General features: G+C 29.5%; 3 protein-coding genes across 3 annotated transcripts; all 3 read left to right on the top strand.

Annotated features, from left to right (window-relative positions):
• The first annotated feature begins 1,116 nt into the window (after nt 1-1,116).
• Nucleotides 1,117-4,767, top strand: LOC137814684 (NPL4-like protein B). Its single transcript, XM_068617550.2, has 2 exons — nt 1,117-2,337; nt 4,174-4,767. Exons 1-2 carry the CDS (start codon nt 1,354-1,356, stop codon nt 4,426-4,428), a joined length of 1,239 nt encoding a protein of 412 aa, XP_068473651.1. The 5' UTR covers nt 1,117-1,353; the 3' UTR covers nt 4,429-4,767.
• Nucleotides 4,768-7,392: 2,625 nt separating this feature from the next.
• LOC137814683 (large ribosomal subunit protein eL21x/eL21w) lies at nt 7,393-8,512 on the top strand. Its single transcript, XM_068617549.2, has 2 exons — nt 7,393-7,753; nt 7,989-8,512. The coding sequence occupies exons 1-2, from the start codon at nt 7,517-7,519 to the stop codon at nt 8,244-8,246; spliced, it is 495 nt and encodes a 164-aa protein (XP_068473650.1). The 5' UTR covers nt 7,393-7,516; the 3' UTR covers nt 8,247-8,512.
• Nucleotides 8,513-11,357: 2,845 nt separating this feature from the next.
• LOC137814682 (large ribosomal subunit protein eL21z/eL21y) lies at nt 11,358-12,380 on the top strand. Its single transcript, XM_068617548.2, has 2 exons — nt 11,358-11,652; nt 11,989-12,380. The coding sequence occupies exons 1-2, from the start codon at nt 11,416-11,418 to the stop codon at nt 12,244-12,246; spliced, it is 495 nt and encodes a 164-aa protein (XP_068473649.1). The 5' UTR covers nt 11,358-11,415; the 3' UTR covers nt 12,247-12,380.
• Nucleotides 12,381-17,262: the final 4,882 nt, after the last annotated feature.

Genomic DNA, 17,262 nt, shown 5'->3' with positions numbered 1-17,262 from the left:
TTTTAACTATTTTCAATTTTAATTTTTTTCACTCTTATACTGTTATAAATACCTATTCATGTGTACTGCAATATTCATTGTATAGTAACATACAATACAAGAATAGGAAAAAAAAATGTGATAAGATTTAATAGTATGTTTAATTTATACCATGCAATAATATTATGTCATTACATACATATATTTATATATATATATATATATATATATATATTTCGCAAAAATAAAATAATGACAATGCAATATAAAATATGACAAACTTACCTTTTTAAAAGTCCGTTATAACTTTGACACGTTAAAATTTAATTTCCTTAAAATATTAAAAATATACAAGTTTTCAAAAGACAACATTGTTAATTTAATAATTTAATAATTTAATTAATTAAATATTTAAATATGCATGTAAAAGTTCTTATAATTTATAAATATCTGAAAATATCACGCTGAATACAAATCTTTTGATATAAAAAATTATATAATATAAATTAAAATATATGTATATATATTGTATTATAATCTCTTATCTCAATTATATTTAAGCCACTTTCATAATAAAAAAAAGATACCATGTCAACAAAAACAAGACGAGAATAAAGATTTAGAAGATCCTATATATATCAAATACCTTTTTTTTTTGTGATTAGATAGTTATTCTATCTTACCGTTATTTACAAATTGATTTTTCTTTAATTTTTATATGTTTGTTTACAATTTTTATTTTTAAAATATATTTTTGGTTCAATTTTCAATTTTTTTATATTTATATTTTAGCTGATTAGTTTTGTAAAATAATATCTTAATCTTCCAAATAACTTTTTAAAATATGTATATTCTTTCAAAAAGAATTATTAATCTATATAGATATACGTTTCTTTGATATTTTTTAATATTTTAATCAAATAACTTTATATTTAATAAATAAATAATAATTAAATAATTTTATACTTAAAGATAAATGCTACATATAACTCTATCATTTTATTATTTTTTAATATTATTCTTAGAAAATTATGTAGATATATATTATATTAAGAAAAGAAATTATAGAGTTTAGAAAAAGATTGATTTGGTAACTGAGAATCCAGAATCTTAACGCATAATTTGGAATTAGTTGTTAGACCCAATATATAAGATAATTGATCACATCTAAGGGCACAAGCTTCTCTTTCTTACTGTGTGTCACTGTCATCATCACCATCGAACCTTTTTCTTTCCCTGCACCTTTTCTACTTCCACAAGCCATCACTCATTCCACATTCTATTCCCAATTCCCACTCCTAATCATCTTCTGCATAACCCTAATTCCACATTCTTAAGCAAATTCCTAACATAAACAACCCTCGATTCTCCACCATGATGCTCAGACTTCGAAGCCGCGACGGCCTGGAGCGAGTCATGGTCGAAAACCCGCACGCCACCACAGTGTTGGGGCTGAAGCGGCTTATCGAAGCCCAATTGAGAATTCCGGTTCAGAACCAAACCCTCTCCACCAACCAGAACCTTCTACTGGCGAAATCGCGTGAAGATCTCCATCGATTCACCGATATGGCCAATCCCGATGTCACTCTCTCGTCTCTCAACCTCGCTCACGGCTCCATCGTCTTTTTGACCTACGAAGGCGAGCGCCACGTGGCGGGCCCCGCCTTCAACCCCGCGGGATCCTTCGGCCGCAAGATGACCATGGACGACCTCATCGCCAAGCAGATGCGCGTCACGCGCCAGGAGAATCCGCACTGCGAGCTCGTGTCGTTCGACCGCGATTGCGCTAACGCGTTCCAGCACTACGTCAACGACACGCTCGCGTTCGCGGTCAAGCGCGGCGGCTTCATGTACGGCAACGTTTCCGAGGAGGGGAAGGTCGAGGTGGACTTCATCTACGAGCCGCCGCAGCAGGGGTCAGAGGAGAATCTCTTGTTTTTCAGGGACCCCGAAGAGGAGAAACTCGTGGAGGCTATTGCGGCGGGGTTGGGGATGAGGAGGGTAGGGTTCATTTTCACGCAGACGATAAGCCAGGACAAGAAGGATTATACTTTGTCGAATAGGGAGGTACTTCAGGCTGCGGAGTACCATGCTGAGAGTGGGTTGAAAGAGTGGGTTACTGCGGTTGTTAAGCTTGAGGTGAATGAAGATATGAGTGCCGATGTGCATTTTGAAGCGTTTCAGATTAGTGATGTGTGCGTGAGATTGTTCAAGGAAGGGTGGTTTGAGACTGAGATAAAGGAGGACGATGATCCCAAGTTGTCTAAGATGAAGAAGGATGTGGTTGTTGGGGTTAAGGATACCAAAGAAGTTGACAATGATTTCTTCTTGGTCGTCGTCAAAATCTCAGATCATCAGGTTGGTTCCTTGTTTATATTCTCTTTTTGCTTGCTCCATGTCAATGTGATTGTGATTGTCTAGTAGAAATTACCATGTTTGCTGAATTATGGTGCACGTCTGCTGTACTTGTGCTCTGTTCTACCCCTAGGCTGTATTTTGGTTCAGTGCCTAAGAGTTATTCGCCGTCTATATCATTTGTTTTCTTTTTAATCTATCTGTTAAAGATTAATTGTTTTTCTCATAACCATTAGAATAAACATCAAAATTGTTTTCATGAGGTGTATACAAATTTTAATTTTTAAACTGTAGAAGTGATGTTTATGCTGCCACAATTGGGTTTGCAGGAACCCCTATTTTCTGGTACTAAATGGTGGCTTACTCAGCTCTGTTGTTGAGTAAGGCTCTTTTTAGGGTATGAATTCATGGTAGTAAAGGAATAGAATAGCTGTTTCAGCATAAAGCTAATTCCATCCATTTGAGGATGTGCCTAATTGGTTTGAATGGACTGTAGTAAAATCAAGAACGCCGATTCAGGATTTTCTTTTGTTCCATAAAACTAGTTTAATAATTTCAAGGAGCATAGACCCCATGGTGATGGATAATTTGAAATAATCCTATTTCTGGACTTTCATTCTTTTAATTGTCTACTGTTGTGAGTGTAAGATTAATATTTGCACTAGAAGTTTCCACAAATTTAGAGAACTTAATACAATTCTGCACATCAAAGTAATAACGGGTAATCACTGTATTTTTTTACCACAAATTTGATCAACAAGGGCTACTTCAATGTAAAATAGTGTTTATGTATACATGTCATTTAGTTCTTCCAGTCTTTAGCCTCTTTAGGGAATCAAGGATTTTTTTCCACCTGTATCATTCTTCCTCCAAACTAGTTAATTCCCTGAACATGTTTTATCTAGAAGGTAGATATTTTGGTTTAAGGAGTCTTCCATGAGAAAAAAAAAGGAAGTTTAAATGACAGTCAATAGTTACATAGCAGGCAAATTTATTTATCCCAAAAGCTTGGGAATTGCTACTTGTTGTGATCGTATTACCAAGATTCTTTGATCATCAAAATGATACATATTTCAGATAACTTAAAATGTTGAAAGAGTATGGAAGGATCATATGATCTTTCTAAGTTGTCAATTGCTACCACAGAGGCTTTCTTTTTTAAATAGTTGTCCTGTGCTTGTTAGGTATAGGATACCAGGTAACGTTTGATTACCCAACTTGTTTTTGGTCATTTTTCTCCTTGATAGGAGAAGATGGACAACTATAATTTTAAGAAAAGGGTCTTTTATAAAATCAACCCTTTTAACAAAAAGAACTTTAAAAAGAAGCAGCTTCTAAAACAGTTGGTCATACGAGCTTTTAAAGGAATTAGTTTTTGTTGTTTTTTACTTCTATCCCTTCTTTTCCTTTTTGTTTAAACTTCAAGTTCCAGTAACTCATTACCCAAAAAATTTAACTTTAAAAAGTATCTTTTAGGCTAAAAAAATTATAGCAATGCTATTTAGTTAAAAAATTTAAGCGCTAAAGAAGACAGCCAAACACTTGATCTCTTTAACCAGGGTTAGCCAAATTTATGTGCTGCAGATTGCTAAATTATTGACTATATTTTCTTTTCTCTCTTTATTTTAAAGTGATAAACTGTCAAATGTTATACAGTTGTCAACCCAAAAGTTTTCTAATCTTTTTTTTGTATACCTGTGACTTGAACCAAGTATATGCTACTAAAATTTCAGTCTTCATAAAAATGTTTCTTTTCTTTTCAAATCATAAAAATCATATAGTTTGCTTTGTAAATTTTAACCGTCAGTAACTTACCAGTGTATTGTCACCAAAATGCAGGGTCCTCTTTCATCAACATTTCCCGTTGAGAACCGGAACACACAGATGACTGTGAAGGCTTTGAAGAATCATCTGGACAGGACGAAAAGTCTTCCATTTGTGAAGCGAATTTCTGATTTTCATCTTCTTCTTGTACTGGCAAGGGTTTTAGACGTAAATGCTGATGTTCCTGCATTGACGGAATGTGTGCAGACACAGACTTCTGTACCAGAAGGTTACCAGATCCTTATTGAGTCAATGGCAAGCACTGCTTGATGCTTTATGCAGGTTGTCTGGGTTCATTTAGAATAGTGTCAAGAGAATTATGCACTCTACATTCAGGTCCTTTGCAGCAACACGGTGCATATTGCTCCATAGCACTCGCAGAATGTTTATGTTGGAGATTTGTACATTGGTTCTTCATAGTATTGCCACTGAAAATCTCGGATCTCTCGTTTTACCGAAAATGAGCTGATGTGGTTCAGTTGTTTTAATGTTTAAATTAATTATAAGTAGTCACTATTTTTAAGTGCGATAATGTTTCAATTTATATAGTATGAATTCAATGTTTTTTAACTCTTTGTGTTCAAGGCTATTGCAATGTCTTTTCACAGACACTGGGTGTTCAGTGGAGTTCTAACTTGTCTACGAACAATTTCGTTAATACTTTGCTCCGTGAAGGTTTCTAGGCACGCATGAAGAAGGCCTTGTCCGGTTACCTCGCCAGTTCTAGTAAAGGACAGGGATTAAGTATTTTCTTGATGATTGGTTGGATTAGTAGAAGGAAAATAAGGAAGGGAGAAAGAAAATAAGAGAAGTGAAAAGGTATGAAAATTGAACTTTTTTAAATTGGTGAAAGATGGTGAAAATAAATGAAAAATAATATAATTTTACCTATTATTAATAAATTTATTTATTATTATAAATTATTTCAATTATTTTTTTATTATAATGATAATAAATCTCCATAATTAATTATAGATGTATATAATAATTCAAAAGTGTTTTTTTATACTTATATATCTCTTATTAACTATGAAGCTCAGACACTACTCTTACATGTTGTGTCGATGTCCGATACTTGTATTAGATACGGACACTTGTATGATACTTGTAGAACACGTATCTATGAAGTGTCCAATTCAAAAAGTATTTGTTAGATTTTTGACAATTCTAGTACGGTTCTAATAAAAACAATTTAAAAAATGAAAAATACATTAATTTTCTAAAAATTCAAATTTTATTATATAAATTGTTATTATGATTATAAAAATAAGAAACAAATTCAGTCATGAAAAACATCTTTCTACTATACTTGTACACATAAAATCTTTTTTGTCAATTTATACTGTTCATAATTATATAATATATACATCTGTGTTCCGTGTCCTAGATTTTAGAAATTTTACATATTTCGGTGTCAGTATCAGTGTCTCTATTATATAGCTTATTAACATATATCACCTCACTTTTTTTCCCTTTCACACCATCTTTACATTCATTTATCATATTTTCATTTTTTTTTCTCTCTTTGAAATTACTAGGAGCAAACAAAATCTATCCTCACCTCACACATTATACCATCTTCACACAAGGCCGCATCTCAAAGCAAAGGAAGCTTGAGACTCACCTAAAAATTAGGGTTGGGCAAAAAATCCACTTTTGTCAAATTACTCAATTTCTGCACTGCACTAATCCATTAAAAATCAATTTATTTAAATCCAGTTTTTAGTTTGATCTATATTTTATTATATTTTCAGAACAAATATCCATTTTGTTTATAAAGATCTTCAAATTAGAAAATCCAGATTTCCAATCCAAATTCTCTATTTTATCTAAACCATCTTTCTATACTTTCTCTCATTTGTGATTTTCTCTCTCTCTTGCACCTCTTATTCACTTTTTAAAATTTTAGTTGCTCTTTCTTGGTTCCACCTCTCTCTCAATCTCCTGCACCTCTTGGTTCCACTTCTTAGTTCCACCTCTTATTCACTTTTTTAATTTTAGTTAGTGTCTCACACACATTACATTATTATGCAATCAAGTTTTATACATTTTTTTATAATTTTATTTGTTCTAATATTTTGTACATAATAAATGGATATAAATATTTTCAAAGTTTAATTAAAGTATTATAGGTAGATATATTTTAATATTAAAAATGTATATATTATGTTATCTTTATTTTTTTTTAGTTTTATTAAATTATAATTTTATTATATTTTCTTAATATTTATATAATATTCTAACTTATTGATATATATTATTATATTAATATTATGTTAATTTTTTAAGAAAACATGATTTTTTATTTAAAATACAATTTTTTTATAAAGATATGAATTTTTACTTAAAATCCAATCCAAATATGTGAATTTGAATATCCAAATTATTTTTATTAAAAATATGGATTTAGATTATAAATATAATCCAAATCTTTGGATTGGATTAAAATTCATGACCACCCTTACTAAAAACCACCTTTCACGTCCAAAAGCAAAGAAATTGCATATTTGTTATGTTACCATAACAAACATTGATAGCTATTTTCCATAAAAAAAAAATATAAAACAGTTAATAATAAATATAAAACGTTGCATGTTTGTTATGGTATCATAACAAACATTGATAGCTATTTTCCATAAAAAAATATAAAACAGTTAATAATAGATATAAAACGACTTCTTAAATTATTCTTTTCACACCAAAGTTATACTGTTTTTTTAAGTCAAAAATATCATAAAATTATTTTCTATCTTTTCTGACAAAGTTTTACACAAGGCATACTTGAGGTTTTTTCTTTTCATATTCTTAATTAATAAAAGGAAAATATTCAAATATTTGAGATTATAAATAGAGTAAGCAAAGTAGACTTGGCCATAACAGCCTGTAAAATGGGTCGCCTTTTTTAAATTCAATAATTATAATTGTTAAAAAGTAAAAACAAGGTTTTACTATATGTTTCTTAAATTTTACAAGTCAAATTACTATATTTAAAAGTTGAAATTAATTTTGTGTGACTTATTTTAAAAAATACGTAGTATATTTATTTTTTAAATTTAGAACTATCTTTAATTTTTTTTTAAATCTAGTCAATTAACCAATATAATGCTGGACTTTGAACATAAAAAATAATAAATTTGTTTGGATAAAAACGTAAAAAAGTACAGAAGTAGTATATTTGTTAATTAAGTAGAATTAATTTATTTTTATAGGTGCAAATATTTGAGGCAAATGGCTAAAACGAAAGGCGGTAGAGGCTATGAAGAAATTCGTAGGAAGAACATACACTATAAAAAGGAGTGGAAATAAACCCTAGGTAACACAGAGTAGTGAGAGAGAAAGAAAGCCCTGTAAACCAAAGATGCCGGCTGGACACGGTTTGAGATCTCGAACCAGAGATTCCTTCTCTCGTCCATTCAGGAAGAAGGGTACCATCGCCCTCACCACCTACCTCCGAACTTACCACATCGGCGATTATGTCGACATTAAGGTAAACGGCGCCGTTCACAAAGGAATGCCCCACAAGTTCTATCATGGCCGCACCGGCCGCGTTTGGAACGTTACCAAACGCGCCATTGGTGTCGAGGTTAACAAGCAGGTATTACGTTCTCCCCTAAACCCTTTCTGCTTCCATTCTTCTAATTTCTTCACTGGCTCATTGTTAGATTCTTCCTAATCTGTGTTATTTCTGCTTTGTGCTTTAAGCGCGTTATTAATATTAAAATTGATGTATCCTAATGGCTTTCTCGATTAGATATATTAGGCTTCTGCTCTGAACTCGTATGCATTTCTTTTTATATGGGAAGTTGATGTAATTGAAATACTTTGTGTAGGTCGGAAACAGAATAATCAGAAAGAGGATTCACGTGCGTGTGGAGCACGTGATGCCCTCGAGGTGCACCGAGGAGTTCCGGCTGAGGAAGATCAAGAATGATCAACTTAAGGCTGATGCCAAAGCTAAGGGAGAGAAAATTAGCACCAAGAGGCAGCCCAAGGGTCCTAAACCTGGTTTCATGGTGGAAGGTGCTACACTGGAGACCGTCACTCCTATTCCGTATGATGTTGTCAACGATCTTAAAGGCGGTTACTAGTTTTGTGTTTTGTTTTTCATTGCTGTTTGTTGGATTGGGTAGTGCTTTTTTGCCACTTTTTTAAGCAAGGATTTGTTCTATTTTTGCTGTCCAGGAAGAATATTCTGCATGTTTCTTTTATTACAATTTGTCATAGATAAACTATGAGTTTACCTGGTTGAACATACAAAGAATATTAGACTGATTAAATTTTGGTTAAGGTTCACTTAAGAGTTATTTATTAATGTAAGCATTGGCAGCTTGATTGGAGCTGTTGGTTTGTTCCAGCATTCTTTTATAATTTTGTGATGGCATTTTAGAGTTAGGAAGCGGATATAATCAGGACTGTTCTCTGAAATAACATGATGAATTACTGTGACTTTTTGCTGACTTTCTCATTGTTGGTTTGGTAAGTGATCATTTTGTTTGTGCTTTAATTCATGTGAAGTTCCATTCAAATGATCTTCGTGATTGCCACAGGGTTTTCTTTTGTGGATAGGTTCGTTCTTTAACAAATGCAATTCGGCCTCATTTGTTGCAACTACTGGTACAAACACCCCACTATACACAATCAACGCCCTCAAAATCTTTAAAGTAAATACGATTGAATATGCTTTTCGTTCTTCAGAATTGTTTTTAATCTTGATTTAGGTCTTTTATTAAAACAATCAACTTTTTGTGTTGTTTTCATCTCTAATTTTGTTTAGGTCATCTTTTAAATAATAAAAAAATCAAACAAAAATTTAATATAAGAATTAAAACAGAATTAAGTCAAATTATAATCCTGTTTAAGCCATTTAATAGCCAAGGATTCTTAAGTACAATTTTTTTTATTCCTTCAAATTTTATTTAACACTTGTATAACTTTTAGTAAACCATTAAACAATAAATACTTGTATTTGTAAATTTCATTTTATGGGTAATACAGATTATAATATGAAGTTATTATTGTTTAGAATCCACTTATTTTTCTCATAAGTGGTTTCAAGGACACTTTTTATATAAATTTCGATGTAAAATATAAAATATCGTTAAATTTTAATTTCTATGATGTAATTTTAATTTTTCTATGTAAAATATGTTTTTCATCAATTCAAAGTAATAAAATAAAGGTATAATAATCTGTTAATACTGTTTATGACCATTTATTTTGTCCTTAATAATTCTTGATTTAAGTTTTAATCCTTGTACATTTTTTTAATAATTTATTACAGTTAGAAAGTATTTTAGTGTTTTTTACATCATAAATTCTTATGTGGTATTGTCGTTGGGATCAAATGCCAAACTTTACAAGGACTATAATTTAAGGTGTCTAAGAATTGGTGTTTTGGCTCCCCAATTACAAAAACAAATGGAGGAAGATTTTGAATTCAAAAATACTGTTCCAAATCTTTTAGTTTACTATGACAGGCCTAGGTTTGATATGACCCAAATCGAACTTAGTTAAGAGTTTTTCTACTAATACACAATCTCATACACAATGGGAAAATTTATTGTGCCACCCTTATATAGTATTCTCCAGATTATATAATCCAGACACGAGTTTGAAAATAGATTTTCAGATTATGTAATTCGGAAGTTAAAAAAGACTCTCGGATTATGTAATCCAGAATATTATAGAGAGGTATTTTTGAAAATATAAAAATTTATAGAGATGGAAAAAAAATATATGAAAATGTAAGAACAAATAGCCCTCAGTTAAGTCATAGTTGTCTTGTTGTATTGAGAAAAATCATGTCCTTTTTTTTTAGGATTGCAAGTGTATGATATCAATTATGTTTTTATAACATTTTAAATTCAAATAAATTTTTTTAAAATCCATCACCTCAAACTATTTTTTTATGTTGGTATTTGGTGAGTGTGTTGCACATGATGATGTCTAATGTCTATTTTTGATAAAATCACCAATCCATACTTTCATATTTAGTATACATAATTTTATTCTTAGTATCATTTCTAACTCGTTTTGGAATTTTCTAATTGTGTTTTCAAAGTATAAACATCTTATTACGTCATTCTAGATGGTAAATAATGCGTTTATTTAATTTTTATCAATAACAACTCATGAGTATTATTTGTAAACGTTGATTGTGATAGAAGATTTGTTTCATTGTTCTTTAGGGCAATCTCTTATATATTTTTCTCCAATTAATGACATGAATTACTAAGCTTGAATTCTCAAAAACTCAATTTGGTAGTTTTTGATGGTGAAAAATATTCTCCTTTTTTTTAACTAGGTTTCATGAACTGCAACTCACATTATAATAAGTTTTTTAAGTGAAGAAAAATGAATATATATAACTACCTCCCATCCATACATTTTACCTATATATATATATTTTTTATTTTTATAATTGTTATATATATATATATTAATTATTTGAATATTTAAATTATAAAATGCAACATAATTAATTTTTTAATATTATTTTGTATGTATTTTTTGAATTGAAATATCATTGATAATTAAGATAAAGATTGCTAAAAATTATATATAAATTAAAATTATAAAAAAACAAAATGATGAATCATCAGCGAATTTATCCAAATGTGATACAACATGATGATGAGAACTGAATTAAATATTACATTTTGGACTTTTATAAGTGATTGATAATTGGTAAAAGAATGACTATTTTAGACTTTTTTTTCAACAATTTATTCTTTTGTTGAAAATTAAATGTATGGAATAATAAAATTAAAATGATATCATCTTACAATCTGAACATTAAAAAAATTACTTTGATAACAAAATTTAGAAAAAGAAACAAAAGTAGCATATTTCTTAGCTATCCACAATTAGAATTATTTTTCTAACACCAAATTTAATATTTTTAAAGCAAAAAATATTTCACTGACTAAATCGTGAATTTTCTTTAATCTCAACTATCATGAAAAAAAAATATTATTAGAATACTCCATAATTTGGAAAATTAATAAAATTATATTTAAGCCACTCCTACCTTATTTATTAAAAAAGGGTGTGTAGTTAAGGGAATTGGATATCATTAAGGCCTGAGATGTACCACATAAGCCCATTTAAAAAAAAAAGCCCAATTAAAAGCCGTTGGACATACCAAAACCCTAGCGATCTGCTCCACTATAAAAGAAAATGTAAAGAAGGTTTACGATACTTCCTTCTACCCAAGCCGAGCGCAGAGAGTGAGTGACAAACCCTAGGTAAGCAACCATGCCGGCCGGTCACGGTTTGAGATCTCGCACCAGAGATTCCTTCTCTCGTCCTTTCAGGAAGAAGGGAACCATCGCCCTCACCACTTACCTCCGAACTTACCACATCGGTGATTATGTTGACGTCAAGGTTAACGGCGCCGTCCACAAGGGGATGCCTCATAAGTTCTACCATGGCCGCACCGGTCGCGTCTGGAACGTCACCAAGCGCGCCATTGGTGTAGAGGTTAACAAACAGGTATTACTCTCCCACAAACCTTAATATCGTTTTTATTTTTCTTCTGGATCAGTTATTTCGTGTATGTGTTGGATTATCATTTCCAATGTCAATTATATGCGTTTGGATTTGGCATTTTTTTTTGTCTATTTATGTTATAGGTTTTTCTATCCTCCATATGTTGTTTGTTTGATTTTAGTAGTTTGAAGTTTAATAGTGCTCTCTCTAATTAGTATTTTATGCCTTCAGCGCATTATGGTTTCCCTATTGATGGGTTCTAATGTTGGTTTGATTTCTTGAGGGTGTGTTTTTTGAAATAGGGGATTTTGTGTTGAGTATGTATTGTGTGATGTGCAGGTAGGAAACCGAATTATTAGAAAGAGGATTCATGTGCGTGTTGAGCACGTCATGCCTTCAAGGTGCACCGAGGAGTTCCGCTTGAGGAAGATCAAGAATGATCAACTCAAGGCGGAAGCTAAGGCAAAGGGTGAAAAAATTAGCACCAAGAGACAACCTAAGGGTCCTAAACCAGGTTTCATGGTTGAAGGAGCTACATTGGAGACTGTCACCCCCATTCCTTATGACGTGGTTAATGATCTTAAAGGAGGATATTAGTTTTTTAACTCTTGTTTTGTTTGTCCAGTTGTTTGTTTGTTGGTTTTAGTTTACCCATTATCTGAACAATCGTACTTATTTGAACAATTTTAATTTTGGTCTGAATACAATTATATGGTCTATTTTATTCGGTATTTGTTGAGCTTTACGTATTGTGATTTGCAAATAATGTTTTCATCTTATTTGTTTTCATTGCGAATGAAGGTTATATTTGATTCGTGAAAGCAGTTTGAGCAGTCTTGTTATTTTCATTAGGAATTGTTCAGGACCTCTGGTTAGATTAACGAAAATGATTAAATGTATAATCAATTTCTTTTGTAAAAATTTGTGTTCTGCTTTGTGGTTTTTGGTCAAGCTTCTGGCATCTTTGATCAAGAGAAGGGTTGAAGGTGTATGACCATACCTTCAAAGTATGGTTCTTTGCGTAAAACTACAGGTAGTGACTAGAATAGTCAGTAAAAGATTTATTCTTTGCATTAAGTTCTGCTTAGTCAATTTTATAATATATTTAATCTGTGTTAAAATTTATTTAATTCAAACGATTTAATTTTAACTATTATAGAACTAATATTTTGGATGTTATATTTCTTTTAAGAAATGATAGAGCTGTCTTAGAATGGAAATAGTAGTCTTGTTATTAAAACTTTCTGCCCATCATCAAAACCATTCGTGAGGACAAAATCTGTGAAAAATATCGTGTGACAATGAGAGGGTTAAACAGTTAGTCTTTATGTTGGTATGCAATGAAAAAAATCGCCATATAAGGTTTCTTGATTTTGGAAAACATAGTTATTCTAATTTATAATTTACTGATTATCCATAGGTAGCTCTTGCGTTAATTGAATTTCGCAAAGACGATTATTGAGTAATTTCAAAAGGAGAATAAGTTTCATAGGGAAATTGGATGCATTCATTCGTTAGTATTCTTCATTCCTCAAGTAAAATTGTTTGAGGGATGTAGATGGGGCAAAAGATGGGGTTGGTAACATGCTCGATTTAGACGGTTTTTCAACCTTAAACCTCATCTATATATTCCCACCTCACCTTAAATACCAATCATCCTTCCCCACTTATCTGATCTTGCAGCTTATGTCTGGTTGCACAAGTTGTTGTGCTATATTTCGTTTTCTTTTTCTGTCTTTAATTTACTTTTCTTATTCTAATAGGGAAAGTTCATTGATCGTGATTTTGTTGAGCGAGGACGTGCTTATAACGGGGTGTTGGTGGCACAAGCTCATCCCTTTAAGTAATTGATGTAACTCCCAGTTTTAAATACTTTGAAGAATGAAGGGTTTTCTTTTCCATTAATTCTCTCATTTTTTGTCATCTCTCATATTTCCACATCCATGAATTACATATACATGCGATCCACGATATTCTAACACATATACTTATCCAATTATAAGAGAATCATCATTTCTACTATAACATACTAAATGTGATAAAATTTATCACTTAAGTTGTCAAATTAAAACTATGATTTGATACCATGGTTCGAGTGATAGTAATTTTAGAAGATAAAAAATTGGTTTAGTTTTTTTTTTTCTTTTAAACGACTACTTATTATTTGAGTGATGAAATTTGTAAAGGATATATTTCTTTTTTGGCATCTCTCAGTCAAACTCCAAACTATAACTTAAGTGAGCATTATTACATGGCCATCATTTGAACAACTATACTGAAGGAGATATATAAAAAACAAAACAAAAACAACAATTCTCATAAAAATAAACTTTAATTTAACACTTAATTGTTTCTGCATAATTCTATCATATCCAAAAATATCTGCTTTTTACTCAAACTTTCTAATTAACCAAATCAAACTAAAAAAAAAAAGAGACTAGTCCAAACTCCTAATTCAATCCAAAACTGATTTATACTAATTAAACCGTAATTTCATGTATCTCAAATTTAAATGAAATCTCACTCTAAACACAACGTATATCACTTGAGAGTGCGTTTAAATTAAACTTAATTAAGTAAATGTAAAAACATTAGTTTGACATATGTTGAACTGGTTTGCTTTCAATAAAAGCAGTTAAAATATCCACAAGCTTTCAAATATGTTTGATATTATTTCCAAAACATCAAGTTACACAACAAACATGTCTACTAATTTAGATTACCATCACACTCTTTTTTCTTAATTGATCACAACAACTTAAGTATATAATTTTTCCAAACTCAAATAATTAAAAAAAAACATTCACATTGATTAACATTTTGATTGATTTATATTTATCTACTTTCTATTGTCTCTTAAAAATGTAATTTGTTGGTAAAATAAATTAACTAATCATCTTAAAATATTAAAGAAATTAGATAATTTAATTATTTTGTTAGAATGAAAAATGAATTTTAAAAAATTATTTACAAAATTTTTCATTCTTTTATTATAAAATCATATATATAATAAAAATATATTCTGCAGTACAATTTGATGAAGGACATTTACTGCATATCTATTTTTATAAATATTTTTTTATAGGATACAAATTTAACAAAATTATTTTTGGAATCATGTGTTATTATTTGTATGATTTTACATATTAAACGTTGGATAAATCTAATATTTATGCATATACAATATTAGAATATATTAAGGGTTAAAAATGAACTTAACTGGTAAAGAATTAACCAGTTTTTAAATTATACGAAACTTATTAAAATTAATATATTCAAAGAATCTGTCAATGTTCAATTTAATATTCATAAATTTATCAGTATAATAAATTTTATATAACACTGTGTATGTAAGTAAAATTCTTTTCAAAGTTAACATAATATACTTAACTAAAATTTAACTAAATTATGAATTTGAAAAATTATTCCCACGCATCAAAACCCAATCAAGTTATAATTAGGCCATATTTGGTCTTTAAAATAAATTAAAATTAAAGGTTAAAAATCTAAAATAAAATTGTAGGTGGTTGTTGTTGTAAAAGAACCATGATAGTGTTTTTAAAAGCTACTTTGCCCCCTTTTTTTTACATAAAAAATTAACATTTAGTTAATTCTTTTTGTCCAAGTATATTTGACACAAAATTCTTTCTTGAGAATAAAACAAATTATGTATATATACACGTATAATTTAGTATTTATACTTACTTTTTCTACATTCTTGAAAATGTGTATTTTCAGTTTCTACACATGATTTTATTTATTTTTAGTCATTACATTAGAGAATAGAATAAATTAATATGACACTAATAGAGAAAATCACTACAAACTACCCTTAAGAACAATGGTGTATTGAATTATTTACATAAAAAAAATATTAAAGACAATTGAAGTAAAAAAATTGTGGAATGGTTGAGGTTGCAATAAAGAATATCACTTGGGACCACTTGGGACAGACTGAAGACTATTTATTTTCATATATGCTCTATGTATCTTGGTGCATCTAAGTTTTTTTTTTTCGTCAAAATAAATAATATTTTTTAGAACTTGTACAGCTAATGAAATGGATTCTGAAGACAATTATTATGAGATAATATTATTTATACAAAAATAATATAATAATATATCTTGGAAACTTTGCAGAATTATGAACATTGTCATCTTTTTGTTTTTTTATCTTTGTTTTTATTCTGTGATTTTATCAAATAACTTGCCTTTAACAGGTATCATTTGTTCCCAAATTTGTGTGTTTTTTTAACTTATTATTGTTATTGTTTACTACATCAATCCATCTCTAGATATGCAACCATAAGATCAAATCAGCTCAAGAATATAATTGACAATATGATAAATATGAATATTTTTTTGTCACAAACTAATGAGTTGATATTATTTGCATCTTTTGAATCAAACTTGTTCAACAATCACATGATATCAACATATATTAGTTAACAAAATAATTTTACTTATAAGTATCCTATATGCTTGATGTACTATTATTATTTATTTGTATTATTGTTATTTGTTTATATGTCATTACTATTTAGTTGTACATTTAAATGTATTTTTTTTACTTTGCTAAATTAAAAACAGTAGTTAATTGTTAGTTTTTAAATATTATTATCAATTCTAAAGTTAAATAATAAAAGGTTATTTCTTGATTGTTTATATTTGTCATTTAATTAGACCAATATTATATAATATTATAGTATCTAAGATTATATTATCTTATTTCATTATCAATACATAATTCAATAATAAATACTAAAATACCAACCAATTTAAGTATTCTGCATTTTATATAAAGAAAAAATTCAGAAATTGAAAGATTCAAGCATAGTGATCAAATGAAAACAATAACTCGGCCATAACATAAACTGAAGAAGAACTTACACATTCTAACATGTAAATATAGGTTTACAAATGGAAAGATTAAAGCTTTGAACATAAAACTAGTATTTAAAAATATATCTCTTCATCTTTTGTTTTGATATTGAATTAATTGTGTATAATGTTGAGGTGGAATTCCCTTGAACACAAATAGCCACGTTAACTAAACTTCACTGGAGCATCCTAAATCAAGATCAAAAGAATTAGAGACAAAATGTAGGATTCAACTTAGGTTGACCAATATCATATTAAGGTACGCATTTGTTAAATATTTATTACACTAAACTATCCAAAACTGAACATTAACTTAACCGTCAAATAACATTTTACGATCATCTCTTTTATACAAATAATCTTTCAACGTCTGAATTAATAGTCGATACTACTGAACGAACGACAACAATCGGACGTAATAGGAGAATGAAACCTTCTCAATCCAAACAGAAACAAAATATCCCTACTAGACAAATTAGGGACTACAACCAATATTTTAAATGAAAAGAACAACATATCACAACAAGTCACGTGACATCACTTATTCAAAAACTCACTCAAATGATTGGAATCACAATCTCTAATCCCTTGTAATTTTCTTAATTGAAACTTTATTAGTATAATTCTCACAATTTTCTCTTTTCTCTTAAATATATTACTTACATAAATACTCACATACAATAGTAATATTTTTAATAACTAATTGAAATATACCAACTTTGTATTCATATT

Source organism: Phaseolus vulgaris, chromosome 1 (assembly GCF_051622355.1).
Source record: "Phaseolus vulgaris cultivar YP4 chromosome 1, ASM5162235v1, whole genome shotgun sequence".
Lineage (NCBI taxonomy): Eukaryota > Viridiplantae > Streptophyta > Magnoliopsida > Fabales > Fabaceae > Phaseolus > Phaseolus vulgaris.
Note: the sequence above shows the minus strand (reverse complement) of the source record. Positions and strands in the feature narration are given on the sequence as shown.

Excerpts from the sequence above, each read along its gene's own strand:
- LOC137814682 (XM_068617548.2), top strand. The coding sequence starts at position 11,416 with ATGCCGGCCGGTCACGGTTTGAGATCTCGCACCAGAGATTCCTTCTCT. Across the intron at positions 11,653-11,988 it reads GTGTAGAGGTTAACAAACAG|GTAGGAAACCGAATTATTAG; the intron begins GTATTACTCTCC and ends TGTGATGTGCAG.
- LOC137814683 (XM_068617549.2), top strand. The coding sequence starts at position 7,517 with ATGCCGGCTGGACACGGTTTGAGATCTCGAACCAGAGATTCCTTCTCT. Across the intron at positions 7,754-7,988 it reads GTGTCGAGGTTAACAAGCAG|GTCGGAAACAGAATAATCAG; the intron begins GTATTACGTTCT and ends TACTTTGTGTAG.
- LOC137814684 (XM_068617550.2), top strand. The coding sequence starts at position 1,354 with ATGATGCTCAGACTTCGAAGCCGCGACGGCCTGGAGCGAGTCATGGTC. Across the intron at positions 2,338-4,173 it reads TCAAAATCTCAGATCATCAG|GGTCCTCTTTCATCAACATT; the intron begins GTTGGTTCCTTG and ends ACCAAAATGCAG.